This window comes from Oncorhynchus mykiss, chromosome 11, assembly GCF_013265735.2.
Source record: "Oncorhynchus mykiss isolate Arlee chromosome 11, USDA_OmykA_1.1, whole genome shotgun sequence".
In the NCBI taxonomy this organism is placed as follows: Eukaryota; Metazoa; Chordata; class Actinopteri; order Salmoniformes; family Salmonidae; genus Oncorhynchus; species Oncorhynchus mykiss.
The window spans coordinates 14,871,566-14,897,813 of record NC_048575.1 but is presented as its reverse complement, the minus strand read 5'-3'; the positions used below and the strand labels follow the sequence as shown (position 1 = coordinate 14,897,813).

The window sequence follows — 26,248 nt, the reverse complement described above, 5'->3', positions numbered from 1 at the left end:
TGTATGTATTGTATTTACCAAATTGTTCACAAAAAAAAGTGACAGTAAACTACAGACAAGGAATTGATGTTACTTGATATTTTGTTACTTGCTGTCTGTAAACCAAGACCTTGGGTCCGCGTCCTTTATGACAAGAACTCCAGTTGGTCAGTTGGCCTGTTATTTATTATAATCAACCAATAATAGTATCCTAAAGTTATAGTACAAGCCCAGTCTAAACAATGTCTCAATGCCCATTGGTTCATAAAAATTATCCAACAACCCATACGTCAAGAAATAAAAATTTTATCCCGCCCACTCACTCCGCCAGGAACGCGGTTACTCAAGACTAGAGTGGAGATTTGGGAAACACATTTTTCCTTGGATTTCGACAAAGTCAGTCTCGTAAGTATTTTTTATTTATCAAATTCGATCCACAAACTCTGCTATGACTTACCTTTCGCTAGACTCGATGTTAACGGTCTACGTTCAAAACGCCTTGGTTAACAAGGAGTTTCGTTAGCTATATATAGTAAATTGTTAGTTTAGTTAACGTTAGCCAACCAACTAACATAACTATATTTGCTTAATTACAAAAGACTCAGAGGGATATGTCAGGAGATTCAGTGGTTCAAAACCTAGTTAAGTTTTTCGTCACGCAGTGGATATTTCCAGAAATGTATGGCTTTCGTCCCAAACTTAAGTCAGGCCAGGCTTAGTTACACACAGCAACTTGCTAGCAGTAGTTTGCAGGTCAGAAAGGCCGGTGAGTTGTCTAACGTAACACTAGCCCGATCATGACTCCTTTCCATTACACATGTCGTTGGATGAAGGCGTCTTCTGTAAGGGAGAGTTTTGGTAAGAGCCCCGACGCTCAATCTGAACATTATTTACAGCTTTATGGTTTTGGAATCATAAGGACCTACGCCATCATGATATAATACAATAAGCCCGTGACAACAACAAGACAAGCCACACACTGGCCGAATAAATTCAACTACACATACGTTTGTTTCGTCACACAACCGGAGAGCAACATCTGTCCAGTGACATCCACAAAGCAAATATTGCATGCAACAAACCTGCAGCATGGTCAAGCAAGTTAAATGTTTTAGACAGTTTACTAAACAACTACTGATTTAGAACCACAGAGTTACCGCAAGTCAGCAAGAAGACAACAGGAGCACTGCCTCCACTATTCCAGCACAATTTCAACTTAAACATCAACAAGGCTATGTATGTTTAGTTTAATACAATGAAAACAAATTTAAAGATACAAAAAACGATTTAGTCCAATCAGTGCTAAATATGTGTGTGTTGCATGCGCAATTAAACATATTTTTTTTACTTGACCCAACTTGTAGACTAGTTGAACGCCAATACCAGCCTCTTCTCTTTCATGTTAGCAAAACGGTCTATGGCTCTGTCATACAGTATGCTTTTCGTTTTTGTTTTCATAGGCTACCTAGGCTAGCAAGCATTTTAGCTAACTTCCCCTCATGTGCAAAAATGAACCATAAATTCGCTAGCTAGTTAACGTGAGCCTACTAGGTTACATCTAGGCCCAATATATGCATTTATGGTTGGTTCAGAATCATTGGCCTGTACAGAGAATTAAGTCAAAACCACGATCCAAATCCATATCTCCATCCATTGTTTTAGGAAAGTGCAGTTTTAGCATGCTAGTTACACGTTTGTCTGACAATGACATTTTGCGAAAGCCGGGTGTACACTACACAATTTTGGCCATGATTTAGCTGTCTCGGACAAGTTTTTGAGATTGGAGACAAAATCCCCATGTGTTTGCCTATTCAGGTCTTGTGGCCATCACCTACGTTCTTTTAATGTGAGCGGGTCAAAGATGCAATCTGAGGGCTGCGGATCTCTTCTTTTAGCAGTCCCAGACGTCCCTATATTTTCAAACGGGTTTGATTTTATCGGCATAAAATCTGCAATGCTCTTGTAGTGTGAGATGTGCAACGCCAAATTGATCAGCAATAGCCAGTGAGAGTTTGCCAGTGAGATGACGTTTTGCATCACCCAGAATGTGTAGACCCTCAAGCAGGAGCGACAGCTACTAGTATGCGTTTGTACTTCCCTTCAACAAAAGCAAGTGTCAAATCGTTACAGCTCTGAAGTTCACAAGCAATGTTATTTTTTTCAAAATGTTGGCTAGATATTTAAACTCTGTATGCTACTTAAATCGAATCACATGATAGTTTTTGTGAGACAGCATGGTATCGAAAATCTTCACGACCAAGTGAAGAATCTTGTAGTTTGTGACCACTGTCTCACATCGTTTAATGTGCACACCACTACGTTGGCAACACACTAAAGGAAAGACGGCCGTTTAATGGGAGACGCTCAGTGATGATGGGGTTTTGAAAGTCGTGCAGTGGCCACCCAGCTTTAGAATGTGATTTGATTGGTGTGAATCCAAATCCAAACTGGCATCCCTTGGGGGGTATTTTGCTGCACCAGGACAAACCCCAGTTGATCTGGCTAATATTGGCTAATATTGGCTAATATTTGGAAGTAGGGAGAACGTGCATTTAATGGCTTAGACAACGGCTGAAGAAAGTATTTACAGTGCTGAATAACAACTTAAACATAGACTTACTCATAAAAACAGCAGCTCTTTACTGTATTTGTTGAGTCTCTCTCTAGTCATGGTTTTGAAATCTCACATCAACACCCTATGTGCTTTAATAAAATCAACTATACTGCCGCACCGGCAGTAATGCTTCATGACCACAGTAAAATGTTATGACTGTTGACTCACGGTAATCTCCTCATGCACTCTGGACATGTTAGTAGTACCCAACTCATTAACTATGATCAGGTCACTAATGGCCTGGTACTCAGGGCTCTATTGTCCCTCTAACCACTCTGGATTCAATGCAAATGCAATCAAAAATCACATCAAACACTTATCGTCAAAACAGTATGTTCTTTTAAAACTCACGTCACTGTGATGGATTAGTTTGAAGAAAGAAGTTAATCAGTAGGTTGAAACTGAGTAGAAACATGGTCATTGTGGATGTTTCAAAGCCTAACACAACGAAATGGACAGCGATTTCAAAGGTGATGACTCATTCAAAACGCCCGTATGCATATTAGGGATTATCCATAGTCCTATATGTGAGCCCAAGTCCAAAAATATATATTTATATTTATTTCTTTGCTACTGCTCAAAAAAATAATAATATTGGTTGACCAACCGCCTATTGACCGAACAGTCAACTAATTGGGGTCAGTCCTAAAATAATTTTATTTGGCCTATATTAAGGACATTATCTATTTAATTGTATTTACGGATAGCCAGGGGCACACTCCAACACAAATGCAGTACACAGCAAATTGGCCAGTGTTTCAGTGTAACATTTCTAGTGTTAATTCAGGATTCAATTCACTCTAAGAGTGAAATTTACACTCAATGGTGTATTAGAACCCTCAGTGTTGGTGTTAATAACCAGAGTTATAAAATATTATTTGTCACATGCGCTGAATACAACAGGTGTCGTAGACCTTACCGTTTTAAGGCTTACTTACAAACCCACTAACCAACAATGCGGTTTTAAGAAAATATTTACTAAATAAAGAAAAAAGTAGCACAATAAAATACAATGAGGCTATTTACAGGGTGTATCGGTACCGAGTCATTGTGCTGGGGTAAAGCTTAGTTGAGGTAATTTGTACATGTAGGTGGCGGTAAAGTGACTATGCATAGAAAATAAACCGTGAGTAGCAGCAGTGTAAAAACAAAGGGGTGGTGAGGGTGTGAATGCAAATAGTTTGGGTGGCCATTTGATTAATTGTCCAGCAGTCTTATGGCTTGGGGGTAGAAGCGGTTTTACACATTGGATAGTAAAACAGTCCCATCAATCACGCCGATCATTATCATATTTCCCAACTGCAAGTAGGTTTATTTCTTTTAAAGATTGTTTTAATGCTTTTGCATGTACATTGATTAATTTATTAAACTTATGCTACACAAACATAACATAAATTGTTTTAAACTAATCCAATCAGTTAGTTAGATTTATTGCACCCCTTACTGAAATGGTGGTTCCAGTTTAAATGGTTTAGGTCGTCTTCTTATCAACTTTCCTAACCCTGAACGTCATTCTGAATGCAGGTTATGGGTGAATGAAAACTCAAACTGTTGGATAGCCTAACGCTGGCTTGATTCCAAAAGGAAATACATATAACTTTGCAAGCCAGGATATTGTGACTTGTGGGCATGATGTGGTCTGTAAACCAGGAGTTTCCTAACACCACTGTGTTAGGGTAAAACTAGTCCATCAAATTAAGGCCTTATGTGATGTGTGTATTGTCAAAGAGTTTAATTTTAATGATAGCATTCATCTAGGTACTCACTTGGTGAAAGCCACAGGCCTTTTTAAAAGGAAAGGATTCAATAACCATGTCTCTGTCACTAACAAATATAGTCGTGGGTGGTAATAAAAATGAACTCAAAGAAAAGGCACCCTGGGAAATCTGCAAATGATGCTTTGACCACCCAGTGAACACCCAAAAAGTATTTTACTGTAACCCCTCGGGTGTTCATTTTAGTCGAGTTTACTCTAAATTAAGTGTTCTGTTTTACACTGTAGGCTTTGCGCATTACTCTACAATAGAGTTCATTTGAAGAAGTTCATTTGAGCACTAATAGTTGAATGGGGAACACTGCAACAGAGTTAAATCTTTAGCACTTTAAAAAGTGTTATTTTAACACCAGTTCAGTGGGATTCATATGTTCACTGAAAATAGTGTACTTTTTAAAACTGTCAGAGTTTAAATGTACACCATTGATTTCACTGTGTAGGGATGACCAGGAATGCTCTCTTGATGAGTGTGAATTTGTAATTTTTCCTGTCCTGCTAATCATTAAAAATGTACTTTTGGGCGTCAGGTGAAATGTATGGAGGGGGGCGGGGGCCTTGAGAGCTTTCAGACAGGGTCCCTAAAAAGGCAGGGAATAAAACTAGCTGAGAACTCAACTTCACCATATATACACTGAACAAAAGTATAAACACAACATGCCACAATTTCAAAGATGTTACTGAGTTACCCGTTCATATGAGAATCAGTCATTTGAAATAAATATTCTAGCGGTTCTTCTTTCTAAGTAAGGGTGTGGCTTAGAAAACCAGTCCGTATCTGGTGTGACCACCATTTGCCTCATGCGAGACATCTTCCTGGCATAGAGTTGATCAGGCTGTTGATTGTGGAATGTTGTCGGACTCCTCTTCAATGGCTCTGTGAAGCTGCTGGATATTGGGGGGAACTGGAACACCCTGTCGTACACGTTGATCCAGAGCATCCCAAACATTCTCAGTGGGTAACATGTCTGGTGAGTAGGCAGGCCATGGAAGAACTGGGACATTTTCAGCTTCCAGGAGTTGTGTACAGATTCTTGTGGCATGGGGCTGTGCATTATCATGCTGAAACATGAGGTGATGGTGGTGGATGAATGGCATGACAATGGGCCTCAGGATCTCATCACGATATCGCTGTACATTCAAATTGCCATCGATTTAAGATGCAATTGTGTTCGTTTATAGCTTATGCCTGCCCATACCTTAACCCCACTACCACCATGGGGCATTTGACATAAGTGAACCGCTCGCCCACTGAACTCCAGTCAGGTCAATACCCTGATGAGGACGACGAGCACGCAGATAAGCTTCCCTGAGACGGTTTGTGCAGAAATTCTTCAGTTGCGCAAACTCACATTTTCATCAGCTGGCTGGTCTCAGACGATCCCGCAGATGAAGAAGCCGGATGTGGAGGTCCTGGGCTGGTGTGGTTGTGAGGCCAGTTGGATGTACTGCCAAATTCTCTAAAACAACTGAGGCAGCTAATGGTAGAAATTAACAGTTTAATTCTCAAGCAACAGCTCTGGTGGACATTCCTGCAGTCTGCATGCCAATTGCATGCTTCCTCAACTTGAGACATTTGTGGCATTGTGTTGTGTGAAAATTGTTTTCACATTTTAGTGGCCTTTTCTTGTCCTCAGAACAAGGTGCACCTGTGTAATGATCATTCTGTTTAATCAGCTTCTTGATATGCCACACCTGTCAGGTGGATGGATTATCTTGGCAAAGGAAAAATGCTTTCTAACAGGGATGTAAAAAAAATCATGCTCAATTTGAGAGAAATAAGCTTTTTTTGCATATTGAACATTTCTGGGATCTTTTTCAGCTCATGAAACAAGGGACCAGCACTTCACATGTTGAGTTTGTTTTTGTTCCGTATAGTATGAATACAAAGAGAAGTCCAAAGTGATGGCTAGGATAAAAACAAACACATTTAGAATATCAGGAGCAAGGCCAAAATATCACAATGCTAACTACAGGTATTTCTACCCCTGTTTGTCTTCCTGTTGTTTCCCCCAGACTACCTCACAAAGAAGATGCTTTCTTGTGTACAACTGCTTCTGTGAAAACACATCGATAGAATGAGTAAAGAAAGTCCAAGAATAGAAATGGACCTGGTAAGTGTTTTCATTTCCCCCATACCATGGAGTAGAGTCATGATCAGACCAGATATTATTTACCTAAAGGTCGGCAGTTGGCGATATTGAGTCGTTTTCATTTTACCATCCAAATGCATTGTATGCACCGGCAATACATTCATATCCCTTGTGAACCGTTTCGTACTTAAATCATTCTCCATTCAGGCTGCATAGGCCATCGATTTCCTCCTGAACTTTATTTAATGGTGAAAGCGGAGAAAAACAGGACAAATATGTGTACCACCAGCATGGGAGAGTGGCTAAATGCTAATCCTGGATGTTTGCTGCAACCTGATTGGCTGAACGTGACAATCTGTCACAATCTGAAAACCAAGATTTCTCAGGGTGGGTCTGCTGGTTTCGACTAGCAGGAGTGACTTTTCTTAGCAGGTTAGAAGAAATTATGCAGCAGGTTTGGATAATTAATGTGGCAGGTTAGGATAATTGTTAAGATTAGGAAAAGGCTTAGTTTGCTAAAATTGTTCCTGAAGCAACTCAAACATATTTAGCTTCAACCAAGTCTGCCCTGAGTACAGTCTTGGTTTTCGCCAATGTGATGCCGCTAATAGTTTCGACCTGGTTGGCTGAACGCAATACACAACATCCAGGATTAGCATTTAGCCAATTTAGCATGGTGGTGGGAAATTGTGTTTTCATAAAGGTATGCATATTTTTCTATTTAAAATAAAATTACGACTTCTCACCATTAACTAAAGTTAAGGAGGAAATCGAAACCAGATGGTGTAGCAACTACAGTATACCCAGAAGTAGAGGAGAACTGAATGGCATTTCCACTATACTGTACTTCTACTATACTGTCTTATAAGGCATGATTTAATTGTGATGTTCCGATTATCTTGATTCTAGTACTTAACCATAGACCTGTGTGTTTATTTTGACAGGCCTTTGGCTTTTCAGGCAAGGCGTATGGCTCCTCAAGGAGTATTGTGAGAAGAATAGCCACCAATCTTCCCCTCAAACCATGCCCCAGGGTCCATTTTCAGGTAAAACTGTTTCTGCGACAGAGGAGGCAGGCATATAACATGTCCGCCGCCATACTTGGACTGAGTATGATCTGTGTGGGACATTGTTTCCATGTGACTTTGTTTCCGTGTCTGTCACTGTTTCTGTGTCACTGCTCTTTACCTTGTGCTCAAGTGTCACGTTATCTTGGCGTTCTCTGGCCTGATGTATTCTGATCTAATCACCCTCATCTTGGCGTTCTCTGGCCTGATGTATTCTGTCAAGTCACCCTCATCAAGAGTGTTTGCCAGCTTGTTCATTTGTTTTGATGCTTCAACACTAAACAGAATAGGAAACGTCATGAGACCAATAACATGGACGTAGGTGCTGATTTCCTGTTTAGGGAAGTCGGCTATGTTGCTCCTCATTGGTAATAAAATATCAAGGTGCCTTTTTAATGTTTAGATTTGACGTCTGATCGCAATTGTTTTTTGTTTTTTTTGCATTAGAAAGTTCCAGTTACACAGAACACAACAGTTAATTTAGATAGTCATGTTATCATTGCCCTGCTCAGTCTTTACATTCATCTTTCCTGTCATTACTGTTTCTTCTTCTCTCCCACCCTTTAGCTGTCCTTTCTGTGAGGAATGCAGTATGTCTGTTTTAGGTCAGTTCATCAGGCAACCTACAACAGTAACTTTGTACTGTTGACTAATGTCCCCCCCCCCATTTGCTGCTATAACAGTTACTCTCCACTCTTCTGGGAAGGCTTTCCACTAGATGTTGGAACATTGCTGCAGAGACTTGCTTCCATTCAGCCACAAGAATATTAGTGAGGTTGGGCCTGGTTCGCAGTCAGTGTTCCAATTCATTCCAAAGTTGTTTGATGGGCTTGAGGTCAGGGCTCTGTGCAGGCCAGTCAAGTTCTTCCACACCGATCTCGACAAGACATTTCTGTATGGACCTCGCTTTGTGCAGAGGGGCATTGTCATGCTGAAACTGGATAAGGCCTTTCCCCAAACTGTTGCCACAAAGCTGGAAGCACAGAATTGTCTAGAATGGCATTGTATGCTTTAGCTTTAAGATTTCCCTTCACTGGAACTAAGGGGCCTAGCCCGATCTGTGAAAAATAGCCCCAGACCATTATTCCTCCTCCACCAAACTTTACAGTTGGCACTATGTATTGACGCAGGTAGCGTTCTCCTGGCGTCCGCCAAACCCAGATTTGTCTGTCGGACTTCCAGATTGTGAAGCAGCATTCATCATTCCAGAGAATGTGTTTCCACTGCTTCAGGGTCCAATGGCAGCACTTGGCATTGCACGTGGTGATCTTAGGCTGGTGTGCGGCTGCTTGGCCATGCAAACCCATTTCATGAAGCTCCCTACGAACTGTTCTTGTGTTGACGTTGCTTCCTGGGGCAGTTTGGAACTCGGTAGTGAGTTTTGCAAAAGAGGACAGATGATTTTTACACGCTTCAGTACTTGGTGATCCCGTTCTGTGAGTTTGTGTGGCCTACCACTTTGTGGCTAAGCCGTTGTTTATCCTAGATGTTTGCATTTCACATTGACAGCACTTGACCAGGGCAGAAATGTAATGAACTGACTTGTTGAAAAGGTGGCACCCTATGAGGTGCCCCGTTGAAAGTCCCTGAACTCTTCAGTAAGTCCATTCTACTACCAATGTTTGTCTATGGAGATTGCATGGGTGTGTGATTTATTTTATACACTTGTCAGCAACAGGTGTGGCTGAAATAACTTTAGAGGTAGATGGATTACTGTACCAAACATTTTGCCTCAATTCCCAGCACCGTTGAAGTTCTTGACACTCAAAAAAGTGTGCCTGACACCTACCATACCCCGTTCAAAGGCACTTCAATATTTTGTCTTGCCCATTCACCCCCAGAACAGAGTCAATTTGTCGAACCATGGATGCTATAAGGTGTCAAACGTTCCACAGGGATGCTGGCCCATGTTCACTCCAATGCTTCCTATAGTTGTCAAGTTGGCTTGATGTCCTTTGATTAGTGGACCGTTCTTGATACACACGGGAAACTGTTGTGTGAAAAACCCAGCAGCGTTGCAGTTCTTGACACACTCAAACTGATGCGCCTGACACCTACCATACCGCGTTCAAAGTCACTGAAGTCTTTTGTCTTCCAAATTCACCCTCTGAATGGCACACAAACACAATCCATGTCTCGATTGTCTTAAAAATTGATTGGCCTAAAAATCCTTCTTTAACCTGCCTCCTCCCCTTCATCTACACTTAATGAAGTGGGTTTAACAGGTGATGTCAGTAAGGGGTCGTAGACTGACCAGGTCAAAGCTTTTGTGGAAAGAGCAGGTGTCCTTAATGTTTTGTATACTCAGTGTGTGTAGGTATAGTTAGATCACCGCTGATAAATAAATACAGGTGAAACATTGGTCCTCTTGGACTGTCCCCTGAAAGGTATCTGTCTTTTTCTATGACTTTAAGCTCATGTTGACAGACAGCATACGAATAGACCTCGACGGGTTGTTGACAGACTGCATAATTAAGAATGGACCTCGACAGGCTGACAGACGGCATCAAAATGGCTTACTTCGGTTCTCAGTGCTCCATTTCTAAAAGTCAACCGTAGCCAATCAAATGTCTGTCAGGGTAGGTTTCCAATAGTGTGAATGAAGTTTGAGTCATGAAAAGAGAATACCTCACGTGGTTAAAGACAATGTTTAGGTGTATTAATTAACATGGCTGCCCTGTGTCTCAGCTCGATCCTTACACTGAGGACAGTAGTGTCCTGAATAGCACCGGGAGACGGAATGGACTGCTGGCCTCTCTGGCTGATGTCTGCTGGATCGACGAGGAGGAGAAAAATGACTGGTTTGGATTTGGGAGACTGAGGTAAGAAAAGAGAGGGCGTTAGCACAGGCAGACGTTCTCAAGCCATGATGTTGCCCCTGTTTATTGACCCACACTGTGCTTATTAGGGAGTTCCTTTGTGCTTGTTAACTTTCCATGTGTGTATTACTCCATGAATCTCTTTCCTGCTTTCTAATATGGTGCCTGTATACCATCGGTCCCACTCAGGTCAGAGACACCGTCAGGGCTCATGTTTCGTTCTCACCCGCCTCAGCCCAAACAACAACAACCTTTTCCCAGACGGAGGTCATTACCCAGGCTGCACAAGGCCGAGCCGGAGCCCCAGGGTCAGACCTGCAGCAACGATGAGGCCATCCAGAAGATCAGTGCTCTAGAGACAGAGCTGGCTAAACTCAGAGCCCAGATCGCACAGATAGTACTGACCCAGGAGCAGAACGCACTGACACCAGGTATGAGAGAGAGACCTCAGAACACACACACACTAAAAGGTAAAGAAAACTATCTCAGCCCCTTCCTTTGTTGGGTAAGGTTCTATTTTTTCCACTGTAATGATGTATATCTGCCTGAAGATGGCAGCTTTTCATGGAATAATTGTCAGACTAATCTGTACATTTCTTATCCCCAGGAGGACCTCCCGCCCCAGGTGGCCCTCCTCCACCCTGCGTCCCTCCACCTCCCCCGCCGCCTCCTCCCCCTCCACCCCCACTCATGGGGCTCCAGCAGAGCTTCTCAGTCATTGACCTCATCCAGGAGCGCCGTGGGAAGAAGACTGAGGGCCAGACTCTGCTGGACCAGGGGCCCAAGCAGGCAGAGGTTCCCAATATGCTGGACGTGCTCAAAGACATTGGCAAAGTCAAGCTGCGCCCTGCCAAGAGGTAGGCACCGTGTTCATGGTCTGACTTCTACATTACAGAAGATGGACACAACTCTCTTGTTTTATTAACTGAAACCTGTACTGATTTCCCTTAATCCCTGTGTGTTCCTGTCCAGACGGCCAGAGGAGAGCCAAGCCAAACCAAGAGAGCCCACAGACGCTGCGTCTCTTATCGCTAATGCCCTGAAGCGCAAGTTCGCCCATCGCTATCGCCACAACAGCAGTGAGGATAAGGAGTTTGACTTCCCAGCCTCTGAACTGAAACCTTTCTGTTATGAATTCCCCAAGACCAACAAGAAAGTAGAGATTCCCCTGGTAAGAGCAACACGGATACTACATTACTCTCTGTTAGGAATCCTCCTTTTGGGCCTTATCATTTTCCATCTACACTGTATGATTGTGCAACAACAAAGATGTGTGTCTGGGTTGTCAGTTGCTTACCTTTTTCTGTCCTCTAGGTAAGGCAGTCCCGGTTGAAAACCCCAGCCCCTGTAGTGAAACCATGCCCAGACACCCCCCTGGTAAGAGAAGTGCAAGCATGACAAACCTTTTTGGTTTATAAAGGTTTCTGATCTAATATTTGATACGTTTGGAAACTCATTTGCTCCTGTCTCTTTTCCCATCCTGTAGTTTGGGCAGCACATGTTGAAATCTACTGGCAAGAGAAATCTCCTCTGAGCACCCACAGAGGTGGGATGGAATTCTGGACTTGTTCAGAGTTCTGGACCTTCAGACAGTCGTGGACACTAAGTGCCTTATGAAGCGGTTTGTCAGCTGTCTCTGGATGGACACATGGTTTCTGACTAGATATTTAGTTCATCTGCTCTCCATTCCTGCTCAGCAACAGTGTTGCATTGCCTCAGTCTTCTTCAGTTCTTGCACTTTGATAACATACAGGATCTGTTTTTGTGTGTACCACTTCGATTTTAACTTGTTTTAATCAAATGTCTATTTTTGTTTCTTAAATGACGCCAGTTTCAAAGTCTTTGATCTTAAAGGTCAAACTTTGCTGTACAGATTTGCTGTACATCTTTATTTTTTGTTATCATAACTAAATTCCAATATGAGGCACACCAGTATTTTATGTTCTGGATACACACTGACACTACAGACTCTTAACATTCCTCTCAGCTGACAACTGTTCATAACTACATTTATATATGGGAATGAACCTTCTCTAAATCACAGATGGAAAGGTGTATCCTTTTTGCATGCCCTTCTAAAGGCAGTTGTATTCCTCTTTGCCTCACTGGGTATTTGCTGTCTACTGCTTGCTGTGGGTAGAGAGAAATGTATGCAGAGGAGAGGGAACACTTTGTCATTTGGTCCCTCTTGTAGAGTATTGGGCCATTGACTAGAATGCTATTGACAAAAACAGTCTAATTTCTGATTTCTAGATCTCTTATTTATGTTTTGTTTTGAACTGAATTTAGTTAATACTTGATACAAATAATGAAGTTGTAGCTGTTATCAATGCTATCAAAGCATGTATGGTTGAGATGTAATTGTATTTATGTTTTGTTTTAGACTGGCTCTCTTTTTAGCTTTTTTGAGTTGAACTGGGACCAGTTCTGTTTCTGGAAACACTGTTACCATACAGTACCTCAGTATGAAGACTGGACCAAATGAATCTATGGTGACAGTGTTGTCTTAATGCAGTCTGGGGGGAACAAGGTTAGTGTTGAACTAAAGCTTAACACTGGGGTCTACCAGTCATTTAAACTACAACTTACCAATGCTGGGCATGATTATTATTTTTGTTCCATTGTGTTCCTGATCTGGCATTATCATTCAGTTGTATTTGGTTATGGTTAGAAGCCAAATGGTATCTGGGGATTTAGTGCTACTTGATGACAAGCTGAGTATCCCTCTGTTTATATCCAGATGCCTTGATGCTAAGAATATTTCATACCATAACCACTGTTCCTCCTTGGATATATTCTGTTGCTGGTTAAGAATTTCATACTTCATATTTTTGTGGCATAACAAAGGTGTTCTCTGCACACCTTGACACAGACATGGCATGACCAATATGACTATTTAGGGGGAAAACATTTCAGATAAATCTAACACTAAGACAATCAATGACCAGTGTGTTTATCATTGACATACTGTATGTGCTGTACCGATATCTATTTCCTGCTCAGTGTGTTTAAGCTTTGAACTTGAACTGCATGGTGGGAGAACATGGACAACTCAACTGTCAGTGATACTTGATGTAAAACACCATCTGTGTTGTGAAATGTCTTCCATACTTGAAAGAAAATTCATGAATAAAACCAAAATGATACTTGTGTGCATGGAATGTTTGTCCAATCAATGTCACCTCAAGATACGTCTTGGGTAAATAAAGTGGACTGTTTCCACATTGCCTGAGCTAGAGTTCGACCAATTAATCGGAATGGCCGATTTCAAGTTTTTTTTTAACAATCGGAAATCGGTATTTTTGGAAACCGATTTGTCCTGTTTTTTTTTACACCTTTATTTAACTAGGCAAGTCAGTTAAGAACACATTCTTATTTTCAATGACAGCCTAGGAACGGTGGGTTAACTGCCTTGTTCAGGGGCAGAACGACAGATTTTTACCTTGTCAGCTCGGGGGATTCAATCTTGCAACCTTCCAGTTAACTAGTCCAACGCTCTAACCACCTGATTACATTGCACTCCACGAGGAGACTGCCTGTTACGCGAATGCAGTAAGCCAAGGTAAATTGCTAGCTAGCATTAAATTTATAAAAAACAATCACTAGTTAACTACACATGGTTGATATTACTAGTTTATCTAGCATGTCCTGCGTTGCATATAATCGATGCGGTGCGTATCGTTGCTCCAATGTGTACCTAACCATAAACATCAATGCCTTTCTTAAAATCAATACACATAAGTATATATTTTTAAACCTGCATATTTAGCTAAAAGAAATCCAGGTTAGCCGGCAATATTAACGAGGTGAAATTGTGTCACTTGCGTTTATTGCATGCAGTCAGTGTATATGCAACAGTTTGGGCTGCCTAATTTGCCAGAATTGTATGTAATTATGACATAACATTGAAGGTTGTGCAATGTAACAGGAATGTTTAGACTGATGGATGCCACCCATTCGATAAAATACTGAACGGTTCCGTATAACGTTTGTTTTCAAGATAGTTTCCGGATTCGACCTTATTAATTACCTACTGCTCGTATTTCTGTGTGTTACTTTATAAGTCAATGATTTGATAGAGCAGTCTGACTGAGCGGTGGTAGGCAGCAGCAGACTCGTAAGCATTCATTCAAACAGCATTTTCGTGCATTTGCCAGCAGCTGTTTATGACTTCAAGCCTATCAACTCCCGAGATTAGGCTGGTGTAAAGATGTGATGTGAAATGGCTAGCTAGTTAGTGGGGTGCGCGCTAATAGCGTTTCAAACGGCACTTGCGCTGAGACTTGGAGTAGTTGTTCCCCTTGCTCTGCAAGGGCCGCGGCTTTTGTGGAGCGATGGGTAACGCTGCTTCGAGGGTGGCTGTTGTCGTTGTGTTCCTGGTTCGAGCCCAGCGAGGAGAGGGACTGAAGCTATACTGTTACACTGGCAATACTAAAGTGCATATAAGAACATCCAATACTCAAAAGTTAATGAAATACAAATGGTATAGAGAGAAATAGTCCTATAATAACTACAACCGAAAATGTCTTACCTGGGAATATTGAAGACTCATGTTAAAAGGACCCACCAGCTTTCATATGTTCTCATGTTCTAAAAGGAACTTTAACGTTAGCTTTTCTTTTTTACATGGCACATATTGCACTTCTCCAACACTTTGTTTTTGCATTATTTATTTTATTTATTTTAAATTTATTTTATTGATGTATTATATTAATTTAAAAATAAGTGTTCATTCAGAATTGTAATTTATTACAAATGTTTAAAAACATGTTTTATAAAAAATTAAATGTAAAAAATATAAATAATAAAAAATATATTTTTAAAAATCGGCCGAATAATTGGTATCAACTTTTTTTGGTCCTCCAATAATCGGTATCGGCGTTGGAAAATCATAATCGGTCGACCTCTAGCCTGAGCCCAGTAATCCCAAGCATCAAGGTTGAACAGTGAATGACTACAGTTCATGTCCCCAGGAGGGTAATATGCCATTTAGCAGATGCTTTTAACCAAAGTGACTTACTCATCTGTGCATACATTTTACATATGCGTAGTCCCGGGAATCGAACCCACTTCCCTGGCGTTACAAGCAACACCAACTGAGCTACAAAAGGACCAAACGGTGTATGATGTTGAACAGTTACTGTCCTGTAAGATTCCTTACATTTCCTATTCCTATTCCTTACATTTCTAGCTACAATGAAGATTTCACCTCAATACATCCCTGTATATGACTTCTATCACAGTCAAAGTTCACTTGGATCATTCTCAGTAACAGTCATTCATGTCAACTTGTTTTATTTATCAAAATGTAAACGGCAACAAGCATGTATCAAAAGGTCAACACGGCAAATCCTGTACAAAATGGCTTGACAAGTCTTCTTCCCAAAATGGCTGTCGCAACAAATTGTAAACAGTCTTACAGCGAAAATACTAAAAATCAGCTAAAATAGGAAAAAGCACCTGTTATTAAAATCTTTGTGCAGTCTACAGAATAAAAATAAAAAAATGTATAAATGGAGATGGAATGTAAAAAAAACTAAAAACGTTTATATACAGAATGTGTTTGAGTTCAGTTTTTCCTCACAAAAAGGCAAAAGAAAATCAGACAGTGCATTAAGAGGACAAGCACACGATGTACTTCATGAGATTACTAGAAGAACTAGTGGTAGGGAGCTGGTTTGGTCACTTAGCGCAGTGTGCATAGTTATAAGGCATCAGTACAGCAGTCCTAGGTTGCATGTGGCTATGATGATAATGAGAGACATTCTGAGAGAGTCCCATTCAGTAGAAGTAAACAGCTGTTTCACAGGTAGCTAAACCACAGTAAACTTCCCTCCTACAGTCCACTCTGCGTGAGTGGTGTTGTGAGTTTTCAGATGGGGTGTGTGTACTATGCCTCAGTGACTGGTCCAGGGTTAGAGGTCATGCATTCTCTACAGTCACTGACAACAATGCTTCTTCATATTAGTTACATTCTAGAATACCATTCTGTCTAACCCAAGTTCTCTCAGAACAGAAGTTGTGTCCAATATTTCAGTCTTTTGGCAGTGCAAGGAAGAAATGAATACAATGGAGCACAGGGGGTGTTTCTTTATGGCATCTGGTGTGTGTGTGTGTGTATCAGTCAACTTCAGCAGTGTGCCGACAATTCAAACACTAGTGGTTCTTCGCATCTGTGCTTAGAAGGCATATCGCAGAACCATAATGATTCATTTCGAATGGACAACAAGGACAAACAAACAAGACATCTGTAAACAGTCTTCATAGAGGCAGCAAAAGGACTGGGCTTGTCACATTATCTTCAGGAAGAAGATTCCTTACAAACGCATCAACACACATCACGGCATCTCTGTGCGGTCTTTAGAGAGCATCTCTTCAATACTCAGTGTGTTTCAAATCCTCCTACAGAACTTTGTTTTGAAAATGGCACTTCGCCTTCAAAATGGTGGTGTTACATTAGTAAGGCTAAAACTACAGAGGACAAATAAATAAATAAAATAAGCCAATAAAAATACTAAATACAGCAGCAGTATCTATGTATGTCAAGGAAAGGAATTAAAAAATAAATAAATAAAATCTGTGGTTTGTCAAATATGGGAGGCAAAGGCAACAAAAACATGAGTACTGTTCTGGTGGGGCAGTGGGAGTAGGGGGGGGTTAAATGCCATACCCCGCTCCTCCCACCCTCTCCCCAGTGTGTGTCGAGGCTAGCGGTTAAGGGTCAGGGGTCAGGATTCTAAGGGCAAACATGGAGTGTCAGGACTCTTTGCTTCCCTGAGGTATTTCTTTGTAGTTGGTTTCTCCTGTGGCTGTTGCCATGGTGACAGCTATGGGTTCCGCAGCAGAGGCAGACTCTGGTTCTGACTCGGTGACGGCGGGCGTTGACATGGTGAAGAAGGCAGGGCTGCTAGGTTCCAGCTCCTCGGGGCTAGAGAACCCCTCCTGCTGTACTAACCCACCCCAGCTGGCCTTGTTCAGCCCCAGGTGGCCCAGCATGGTCTGGGACAGACGTGTGTCAGAGAACCGGCCCCACTCAGCAAACAAAGGCTCCACCACGTACGTCATGAAACCTAGGAAGGAAGAAAGGGATAGGGAAACACACAGGGTTATAGATGCAGGCCTAAGAGAGCCTCTGGTTTATATCAATGTATTGTAGCTAGTACTAAACTAGAAATCGTCATAAAAACTTACCAATTTGAATGTTTGCCATGGAGTTACTCTGGCTATCACACAGTGGACTGACTTCAAGTCGGTGCTTCTTCTCAATGTCTCCTACAGAGGGATAGACAACACAGCACACACTGATCAGAAATCAACAGGATAGGTGAAAAGACTGCTGGAGATTAAGAAGGGTAGAGGGAGAATGATAATCATACAGAATGAAAGGAAGAACGAGAGAATACCTTGGTGGAAGAACTCTTCTGTCACTTTCTCACTCCACTGTTTGCTCAGCTCCCAGGGTCTGCAGGGGTTGCAGATGTCCGCACACTTCAGAGCCATCTGCAAGGAGTTAGAGACAAAATAGCCAGTCAGACCCCACAGTTTCCAGCTGATAAGATCCAAAATTGCTGGTTCTACCCAGGCACACACCTGGAGGATGAAGTGTCGGTGGCTGGCGTTGCTCAGGTACAGGTCATCCTGGTCCAGGTGTGTCCTGAACTTCCCCAGGTACTCGTTCTGTCTGCTGATGTCAGTGGCTAGGATAAGAGAACCCAGTTGATGCTCCATCTTCAGCCTGAGGAGATGATGAACAGAGGAATTCATTAAAATATGCTTTAAGCGTTTTACTACCATACTCAATACTCTAAGTGTACAACAACTCATTACCTTGATCTTTAAAACCTCTTAAATGTAAAATCCCCATATTTGGGGACCCTATTTGATTTTTAAAAAATCAATTAAGTCTGATATGAGAACAGTCTGGTATGAGAACAGTCTGATATGAGAACAGTCTGGTATGAGAACAGTCTGGTATGAGAACAGTCTGGTATGAGAACAGTCTGGTATGAGAACAGTCTGGTATGAGAACAGTCTGGTATGAGAACAGTCTGGTATGAGAACAGTCTGGTATGAGAACAGTCTGGTATGAGAACAGTCTGGTATGAGAACAGTCTGGTATGAGAACAGTCTGGTATGAGAACAGTCTGGTATGAGAACAGTCTGGTATGAGAACAGTCTGGTATGAGAACAGTCTGGTATGAGAACAGTCTGGTATGAGAACAGTCTGGTATGAGAACAGTCCCCATCTCCAAAAGCAGGTTGTCTGCGGAATGATGAGTCTCTTGGCTATTGATTGGTGCCTTCAAATCTTTGGTGTGACTTACTACCACATATGGGCATTAGAATTTATAAGGGCAGGGTGAGCCGATGACCTCATTTTAAGATGGCTGCTACCTACATTATGTTAAGCGTTGTCAAGCATAAACGAAATAAACACGGAATACGTTGACACACTGAAAGCCGGGACTCCACAGAGCATGTCTTATTTGTCTGCCTGTGACCTACCGTTACTGATCACCAGCCCTGAGAGTCAATATGTTAATTTTACACAACATTTTCACCAAACATCTTACAAGATAAGCTTCCATTTGGTCTGTGTTTGAGCAAGAGCTACATGTGGGGGGGGGGGAAATCACACCTAGCCTGATGGATTCTGTTAAAAATGGAACATGTTTCAAGTTAAAACTGTAGTTCTTTTGTATCCTGTTTAGTGAATGATTACTCTGAGTAGTTTAGGCCATGAAACGGTGTACGCTCATTTAGAAAGGTTGACCTAATCAGATGGTAGAAATTGTGTTTTTATACTGAACAAATAGCATTTAGGGATTGCAAATATGTAATAGCACTGGAATGATCTGTACATATGCCACTTTGGAGAGGTTTAGGGACACTTGGAAACGTCTCGTGACCATACCTGACACCACTTACTAAAACATCTGCCCATTTCCAGTTGTTAGATCTATCAATCCCATTTTTTTCTGATACTGTTCACATGTTGTGGAAACCATCCAACATGTTTCCAGCTCCTGTCATCAATAATTCACTTATAGCTTGTCAATGAAAGATCACTTGTGTACAGTGAACTATGTAACTGCTCTCAATCTTCTGATCTCTCCTCATAATCTCCCAGATGTCTCCTTTCCAAATATACCAAGTTTTTGCATGTCAGAATCATACATTAATATCAGTTACTTTTGGGTATGTCTATTTAGGCGGAAATGGACATTTTGCCATTACATTTCATTAAAAACAGTCATTAAATCACTTGGCATTGGGAAAAGAAATGTGCAGACTGACCCGTCCTCAGCAGGCAGGTGGGAGAACAGGCCGGTCTCTCTCAGCAGACCTACTGCAGACCTCCAGTGATGGTTCTCCAGAACAGAGGAGTTCTACAGACACATTAGCATTTTTAGAACGCTATAATCCTGCGCTGCTAAGTGCATTCAATCATAGACCTCAACGTTATCTTAAAATAACAAATAAACCATGAACTAGGTCAAGTTATCAACACTTTTGACCTGTTGAACATGGCCATCTAGTGTCTTCCAACCCATGTCTAATATGAAAGCTACAGGAGGTGTGGAATGTACCAGCGATGTGCTCTCACCCTGTAGAGCTTGGCCAGGTAGTGGTTGGTCTTGATGAGGAAGGGCTGGTTGACTCCCGGGTGGTCCAGGTCATGAGTGGCGGCTGCCAACAGGCCCAGGAGGATGTCACAGGACGTCAGGGACTTGGCCAGCTACGGAGAGACAGGGAACGTAGGCATACTTTTCTCTGCTCATCCCCCCTTTTCCACATGGTTACATTTCAGCCTTATTCTGGCAACTTCATTAAATAGTACCCACAAAACACTAGTCTCAACAACAACAGTGAAGAGGCGACTCCGGGATGCTGGCCTTCTAGGCAGAGTTACAAAGAAAAAGCTGTATCTCAGACTGTCCAATGAAAATAGAAGATTAAGATGGGCAAAATAACACAGACACTGGACAGAGGAACTCTGCCAAGAAGGCCAGCATCCCGGAGTCGCCTCTTCACTGTTGATGTTGAGACTGGTGTTTTGCGGGTACTATTTAAAGAAGCTGCCAGTTGAGGACTTGTGAGGTGCATGTTTCTCAAACTAGACATTAATGTACTTGTCCTCCTGCTCAGTTGTGCACCGGGGCCTCCCACTCCTCTTTCTATTCTGATTAGAGCCTGTTTACTCTGTTCTGTGAAGGAAGTAGGACACAGCGTTGTATGAGATCTTCAGTTTCTGGGCAATTTCTTGCATGGAAGCACCTTCATTTCTCAGAACAAGAATAGACTGACGAGTTTCTGGCCATTTTAAGCCTGTAATTGAACCCACAAATGCTGATGCTCCAGATAATCAGCTAGTCTAAAGAAGGCCAGTTGTATTGCTTCTTTAATCAGAACAACAGTTTTCAGTCGTGCTAACAATTTCAAAAGGGTTTTCTAATGATCAATTAGCCTTTTAAAAGGATCAACGGATTAGCTAACAATGTGCCATTGGAACACAGGAGTGATGGTTGATAATGGGACTGTAGATTATTATTTTTTTTTAATTTTTTTTTTATTTTTTAATCTGACGTTTCCAGCTAAAATTGTCATTTACAACAGTCAATAGTAATTTACAACATTTACAACGCCTCCCCCCTATTTGACCTAGATAGTTTGTGTGTATGCATTGATATGTAGGCTACATGTGTGTTTTTTAAAATGTATGTAGTTCTGTCCTTGAGCTGTTCTTGTCTAATGATGTTCTGTATTATGTTTAATGTTTTGTGTGGACCCCAGGAAGAGAAGCTGCTGCTTTTGCAACAGCTAATGGGGATCCTAATAATGTCTACTCTGTATTTCTGATCAATTTGATGTTATTTTAAAAATGGAAAAGAAAATGAGCTTTTCTTTCAAAAACAATGACATTTCTAAGTGACACCAAACTTTTGAACAGCAGTGTATGTAAATGTGATGTTTCCGTTTTTTATTTGTAACACATTTTCACAAATTTCTAATGTTTTTGCTTTGTCATTATGGGGTATTGTGTGTACATTAATGAGGGGAAAAAACACCCATTTTAGAATAAGGCTGTAATGTAACAAAATGTGGAAAAAGTGAAGGGGTCTGAATACTTTCTGAATGCACTGTACATGATTGGTAACCTTGCCTCTGACCTGAAGACTCATATGCTAATGCCTAGGCTTTAGCTCAGTGGGATAAGGTGGTCAATAGCCCAGTAAGTTACTTCTGAATACTTTCTGTACAATGGAATAATAGCTCTGTCTGATACCTTGGGTTCTCGCAGGTAACAGTACATGGCCTGCGTGACGTCAGCGGCGTGCACAGCGTTGTGGTAGGGGTTGAGACTGTGGTAGTCTTCCTGCACCATGACCAGGAAGCGCCACAGCTTTACCATGTCCAGCTGAAACAGCTCCAACAGACCATACTGGTTAAGGAGGTGAAAGGTCAGCGTCACCAGGCTGTTTCCTGCATGGAGAGGGGAGACATGGTATATGTAGTTTAAAGATCTGGTCAGGAATAGTGTTGGGGGTAGGTAGGTAGTTATGTATTTTTATGTTTGTGGTGGAGTTTAACATTGCAATAGCATCAGCATTGCAAAGAAAATCTATGGAAAAAAACAACCATTCCACTTCTACACAGCACACATCATAACAAACACCAGAGAGCGCCATTGTCTACAAATGCCTGAGTTGAAAGGAGGCCTATGCAGTAATGTTACACTGTTTCGCTTATTCTCTGAGGATGATGAACATCTTGAAGAACAATCTGGCCTTAAATGGCCATGTACGCTTATAATCTCCACCCGGCACAGTCAATAGAAGACTGGCCACCCGGCGGAGCCTGGTTCCTCTAGGTTTCTTCCTAGATTTCTGCCTTTCTAGGGAGTTTTTCCTAGCCACCGTGCTTCTACATTTTTTAGGGTTTTAGGCTGGGTTTCTGTACAGCACTTTGTGACATCTGCTGATGTAAAAAGAGCTTCATAAATACATTTGTTTGAATACAAATATGTAGCTAAGGCTTTTGGGAGAAAGATGGATGTCAGAAACATACCATTGGTTAATCTGTCATAGAGGAAAATGTCGAAATTCCAGGTCGCGACCCTTTCCAGCATACACTGCAAGAGAAAACATGCAAATGTAGGTCTGTGTTAAGACAGAAATATGAATTGTGTATGCATGCATGCATGCATACGTGTATATGATTGGCTAAGAGAGTGTGAGCATCGGACCTTGGCCTGTCCGGTGTAGTCCTCATCCAGGATGTGGAGGGGGTTGAGGTGGGGTGTTCCCCGCAGCAGACGGGAGGAGTGCAGGTACCTCTGGAAGCTGAGCAGTCTGCGGAGCCTCCTGCCAGACACAGGCCCAGCCGAACTGAAGCCAGGATCAGGGATAAGACTAGAGTCTGAGCAGGCTGAAGGCACAGAGACAAAGGCTTAGAACATCTAAGTTAGTTAGAAGTGAAGGGTTTACAACATGGTAGATATAAATATAATGCATAGATTTAAAGTAACTGTTCAGTGTTTCCAGATTTCTATGAAATATGACCTATAATTACTTACAATATATGAGTGAAATAATTCTTCTTTTTTTTTTTAAAGGAAAACTATATATGTTAAAAAGCAGCTTTACTGTGTTGGAATGGTGTGGGCGTACCCCAAAAACATAATTAATGATGTGGGCGTACCCCAAAAACATAATTAATGATGTGGGTGTACCCCAAAAACATAATTAATGGTGTGGGCGTACCCCAAAAACATAATTAATGGCGTGGGCGTACCCCAACAACAGAATGGTGTGTATACCAGTCATTAAAGATATTCATGCAAGTAGACTGCTGATTGGCCAGCTCATCCTCCCCAGGAGTATGAGGAAGTGTCCAGAATTTTTTTAACAGTCTGTTTGAGATACAAGTTTGAGGTGGGGAGTTAGTACTTTTTTCTCCAATGCTTTGGCCACACATAAGAGTAAAGGACAAGTCAACAACATAACATTCAGAATATGAACTTTTAAAAGGGAGAGTTTCACTGGACAGTTTCCTGCTCTACAGAAAGGGACAAAGAGGGACACTGTATAATCATTTAGTAATGTACTCTGCTTGATAATCCGCAGAGTCTCAAACTGCTCTAAATCCTATTCAGCAATGTTGCACAACGAATGTTTGGGTGGACTTATAATTTAGACAGTAAGGGCTATCCAAATGACCAAATGTTGAATAAGTGAATAAGAATTAGAACACTGATGAAACAATAGAATAAATCAATAAGAATAAGAGATGCGTAGAAAACAAATGATTGATGTACTTCATTCCAGTGAGGTCACACTGGATTTAAGACTGGTTGACTATGAACACTACTGCCCAAGGGTGGACACACACTTACACCGCTGACTCACCACCTGTTCTTAGCCTACTGCCTTCACACACACCACAAGTTGTGCTTTGTCAGTGGACACACACACCCCCCCACACACCATGGCTGGCTGGAAAGCCTTGGTCCCACTTAGGAAGCCCGTCAGCATTCCGAGAAAGGCCATTACTTTTAAACCAGGAAGTGAACACGCACACAAAACGTATATCGGCAGAGAGAGAACTCTTCTGGGCTGGGAGTCCCTGACGTCACGCAGCAGGACTCACATTCAGGTTTGGGGGGTGGGTAATTTAAAACATTTAGGAGATGAATTGACATTAAATTCTTGACTTAAATATTGTACCGTCTTTTCGCTAAAAGACATGACTGAATTAAATGTAACTTCACTTCCTGATCACCAACCCTGCTCAGTCACAAAAGCATTCTTGAGGTTGACTGACTTATTTACATTAAGACAGCCAGTGTTAGATGGCGAGGAAGACTAATCAGTGTGTGAAATAAATAAGATCTGCACCAACATCTGTCAGTCAATCTGTCTGGTGTGGCAGATCTACAGAGTTAAAGGTAGTACTCACAGGGGTAGGGCTGTACGTAGCAGATCTACAGAGTAAAAGAAAGGTAGTACTCACAGGGGTAGGGCTGTCCGTAGCAGATCTACAGATTTAAAGAAAGGTAGTACTCACAGAGGTAGGGCTGTCCGTAGCAGATCTACAGATTTAAAGAAAGGTAGTACTCACAGAGGTAGGGCTGTCCGTAGCAGATCTACAGAGTTAAAGAAAGGTAGTACTCACAGGGGTAGGGCTGTACGTAGCAGATCTACAGAGTTAAAGAAAGGTAGTACTCACAGAGGTAGGGCTGTACGTAGCAGATCTACAGAGTTAAAGAAAGGTAGTACTCACAGAGGTAGGGCTGTACGTAGCAGATCTACAGATTTAAAGAAAGGTAGTACTCACAGGGGTAGGGCTGTACGTAGCAGATCTACAGAGTTAAAGAAAGGTAGTACTCACAGAGGTAGGGCTGTACGTAGCAGATCTACAGAGTTAAAGAAAGGTAGTACTCACAGGGGTAGGGCTGTCCGTAGCAGATCTACAGAGTTAAAGAAAGGTAGTACTCACAGAGGTAGGGCTGTCCGTAGCAGATCTACAGAGTTAAAGAAAGGTAGTACTCACAGGGGTAGGGCTGTACGTAGCAGATCTACAGAGTTAAAGGTAGTACTCACAGGGGTAGGGCTGTACGTAGCAGATCTACAGAGTTAAAGAAAGGTAGTACTCACAGGGGTAGGGCTGTACGTAGCAGATCTACAGATTTAAAGAAAGGTAGTACTCACAGGGGTAGGGCTGTACGTAGCAGATCTACAGATTTAAAGAAAGGTAGTACTCACAGGGGTAGGGCTGTACGTAGCAGATCTACAGAGTTAAAGGTAGTACTCACAGGGGTAGGGCTGTACGTAGCAGATCTACAGAGTTAAAGAAAGGTAGTACTCACAGGGGTAGGGCTGTACGTAGCAGATCTACAGAGTTAAAGAAAGGTAGTACTCACAGGGGTAGGGCTGTCCGTAGCAGATCTACAGATTTAAAGAAAGGTAGTACTCACAGGGGTAGGGCTGTCCGTAGCAGATCTACAGAGTTAAAGAAAGGTAGTACTCACAGAGGTAGGGCTGTACGTAGCAGATCTACAGAGTTAAAGAAAGGTAGTACTCACAGAGGTAGGGCTGTACGTAGCAGATCTACAGAGTTAAAGAAAGGTAGTACTCACAGGGGTAGGGCTGTACGTAGCAGATCTACAGATTTAAAGAAAGGTAGTACTCACAGAGGTAGGGCTGTCCGTAGCAGATCTACAGATTTAAAGAAAGGTAGTACTCACAGGGGTAGGGCTGTACGTAGCAGATCTACAGAGTTAAAGAAAGGTAGTACTCACAGGGGTAGGGCTGTACGTAGCAGATCTACAGATTTAAAGAAAGGTAGTACTCACAGGGGTAGGGCTGTACGTAGCAGATCTACAGATTTAAAGAAAGGTAGTACTCACAGGGGTAGGGCTGTACGTAGCAGATCTACAGATTTAAAGAAAGGTAGTACTCACAGGGGTAGGGCTGTACGTAGCAGATCTACAGATTTAAAGAAAGGTAGTACTCACAGAGGTAGGGCTGTACGTAGCAGATCTACAGATTTAAAGAAAGGTAGTACTCACAGGGGTAGGGCTGTACGTAGCAGATCTACAGATTTAAAGAAAGGTAGTACTCACAGGGGTAGGGCTGTCCGTAGCAGATCTACAGATTTAAAGAAAGGTAGTACTCACAGGGGTAGGGCTGTCCGTAGCAGATCTACAGATTTAAAGAAAGGTAGTACTCACAGAGGTAGGGCTGTCCGTAGCAGATCTACAGATTTAAAGAAAGGTAGTACTCACAGGGGTAGGGCTGTACGTAGCAGATCTACAGAGTTAAAGAAAGGTAGTACTCACAGGGGTAAGGCTGTCCGTAGCAGATCTACAGATTTAAAGAAAGGTAGTACTCACAGGGGTAGGG

The 26,248-nt window shown here is 41.9% G+C and overlaps 2 protein-coding genes across 4 annotated transcripts in view; one reads left to right on the top strand and one right to left on the bottom strand.

The window, feature by feature from the left end:
- The first annotated feature begins 234 nt into the window (after positions 1-234).
- mtfr1 (mitochondrial fission regulator 1) lies at positions 235-13,497 on the top strand. The gene is made up of 9 exons (XM_021620266.2): positions 235-384; positions 6,381-6,478; positions 7,402-7,503; positions 10,213-10,346; positions 10,533-10,774; positions 10,951-11,200; positions 11,316-11,514; positions 11,658-11,720; positions 11,830-13,497. The coding sequence occupies exons 2-9, from the start codon at positions 6,443-6,445 to the stop codon at positions 11,875-11,877; spliced, it is 1,074 nt and encodes a 357-aa protein (XP_021475941.2). The 5' UTR covers positions 235-384; positions 6,381-6,442; the 3' UTR covers positions 11,878-13,497.
- A 2,124-nt stretch (positions 13,498-15,621) lies between these two features.
- The window catches only part of LOC110535327 (high affinity cAMP-specific 3',5'-cyclic phosphodiesterase 7A), a 41,540-nt gene continuing 30,913 nt past the window's right edge, over positions 15,622-26,248 (bottom strand). For all 3 annotated transcript variants that reach the window (XM_021620256.2, XM_021620258.2, XM_021620259.2), the window contains 9 exons: positions 22,591-22,772; positions 22,413-22,476; positions 21,631-21,827; positions 19,951-20,082; positions 19,641-19,732; positions 17,934-18,078; positions 17,747-17,843; positions 17,535-17,615; positions 15,622-17,413 (listed from right to left, as the gene is read on the bottom strand). In XM_021620256.2, the coding sequence (XP_021475931.2) occupies positions 17,100-17,413; positions 17,535-17,615; positions 17,747-17,843; positions 17,934-18,078; positions 19,641-19,732; positions 19,951-20,082; positions 21,631-21,827; positions 22,413-22,476; positions 22,591-22,772 (1,304 nt within the window). In that variant the 3' untranslated portion in view covers positions 15,622-17,099. The remainder of the gene's footprint in view (positions 17,414-17,534; positions 17,616-17,746; positions 17,844-17,933; positions 18,079-19,640; positions 19,733-19,950; positions 20,083-21,630; positions 21,828-22,412; positions 22,477-22,590; positions 22,773-26,248) is intronic.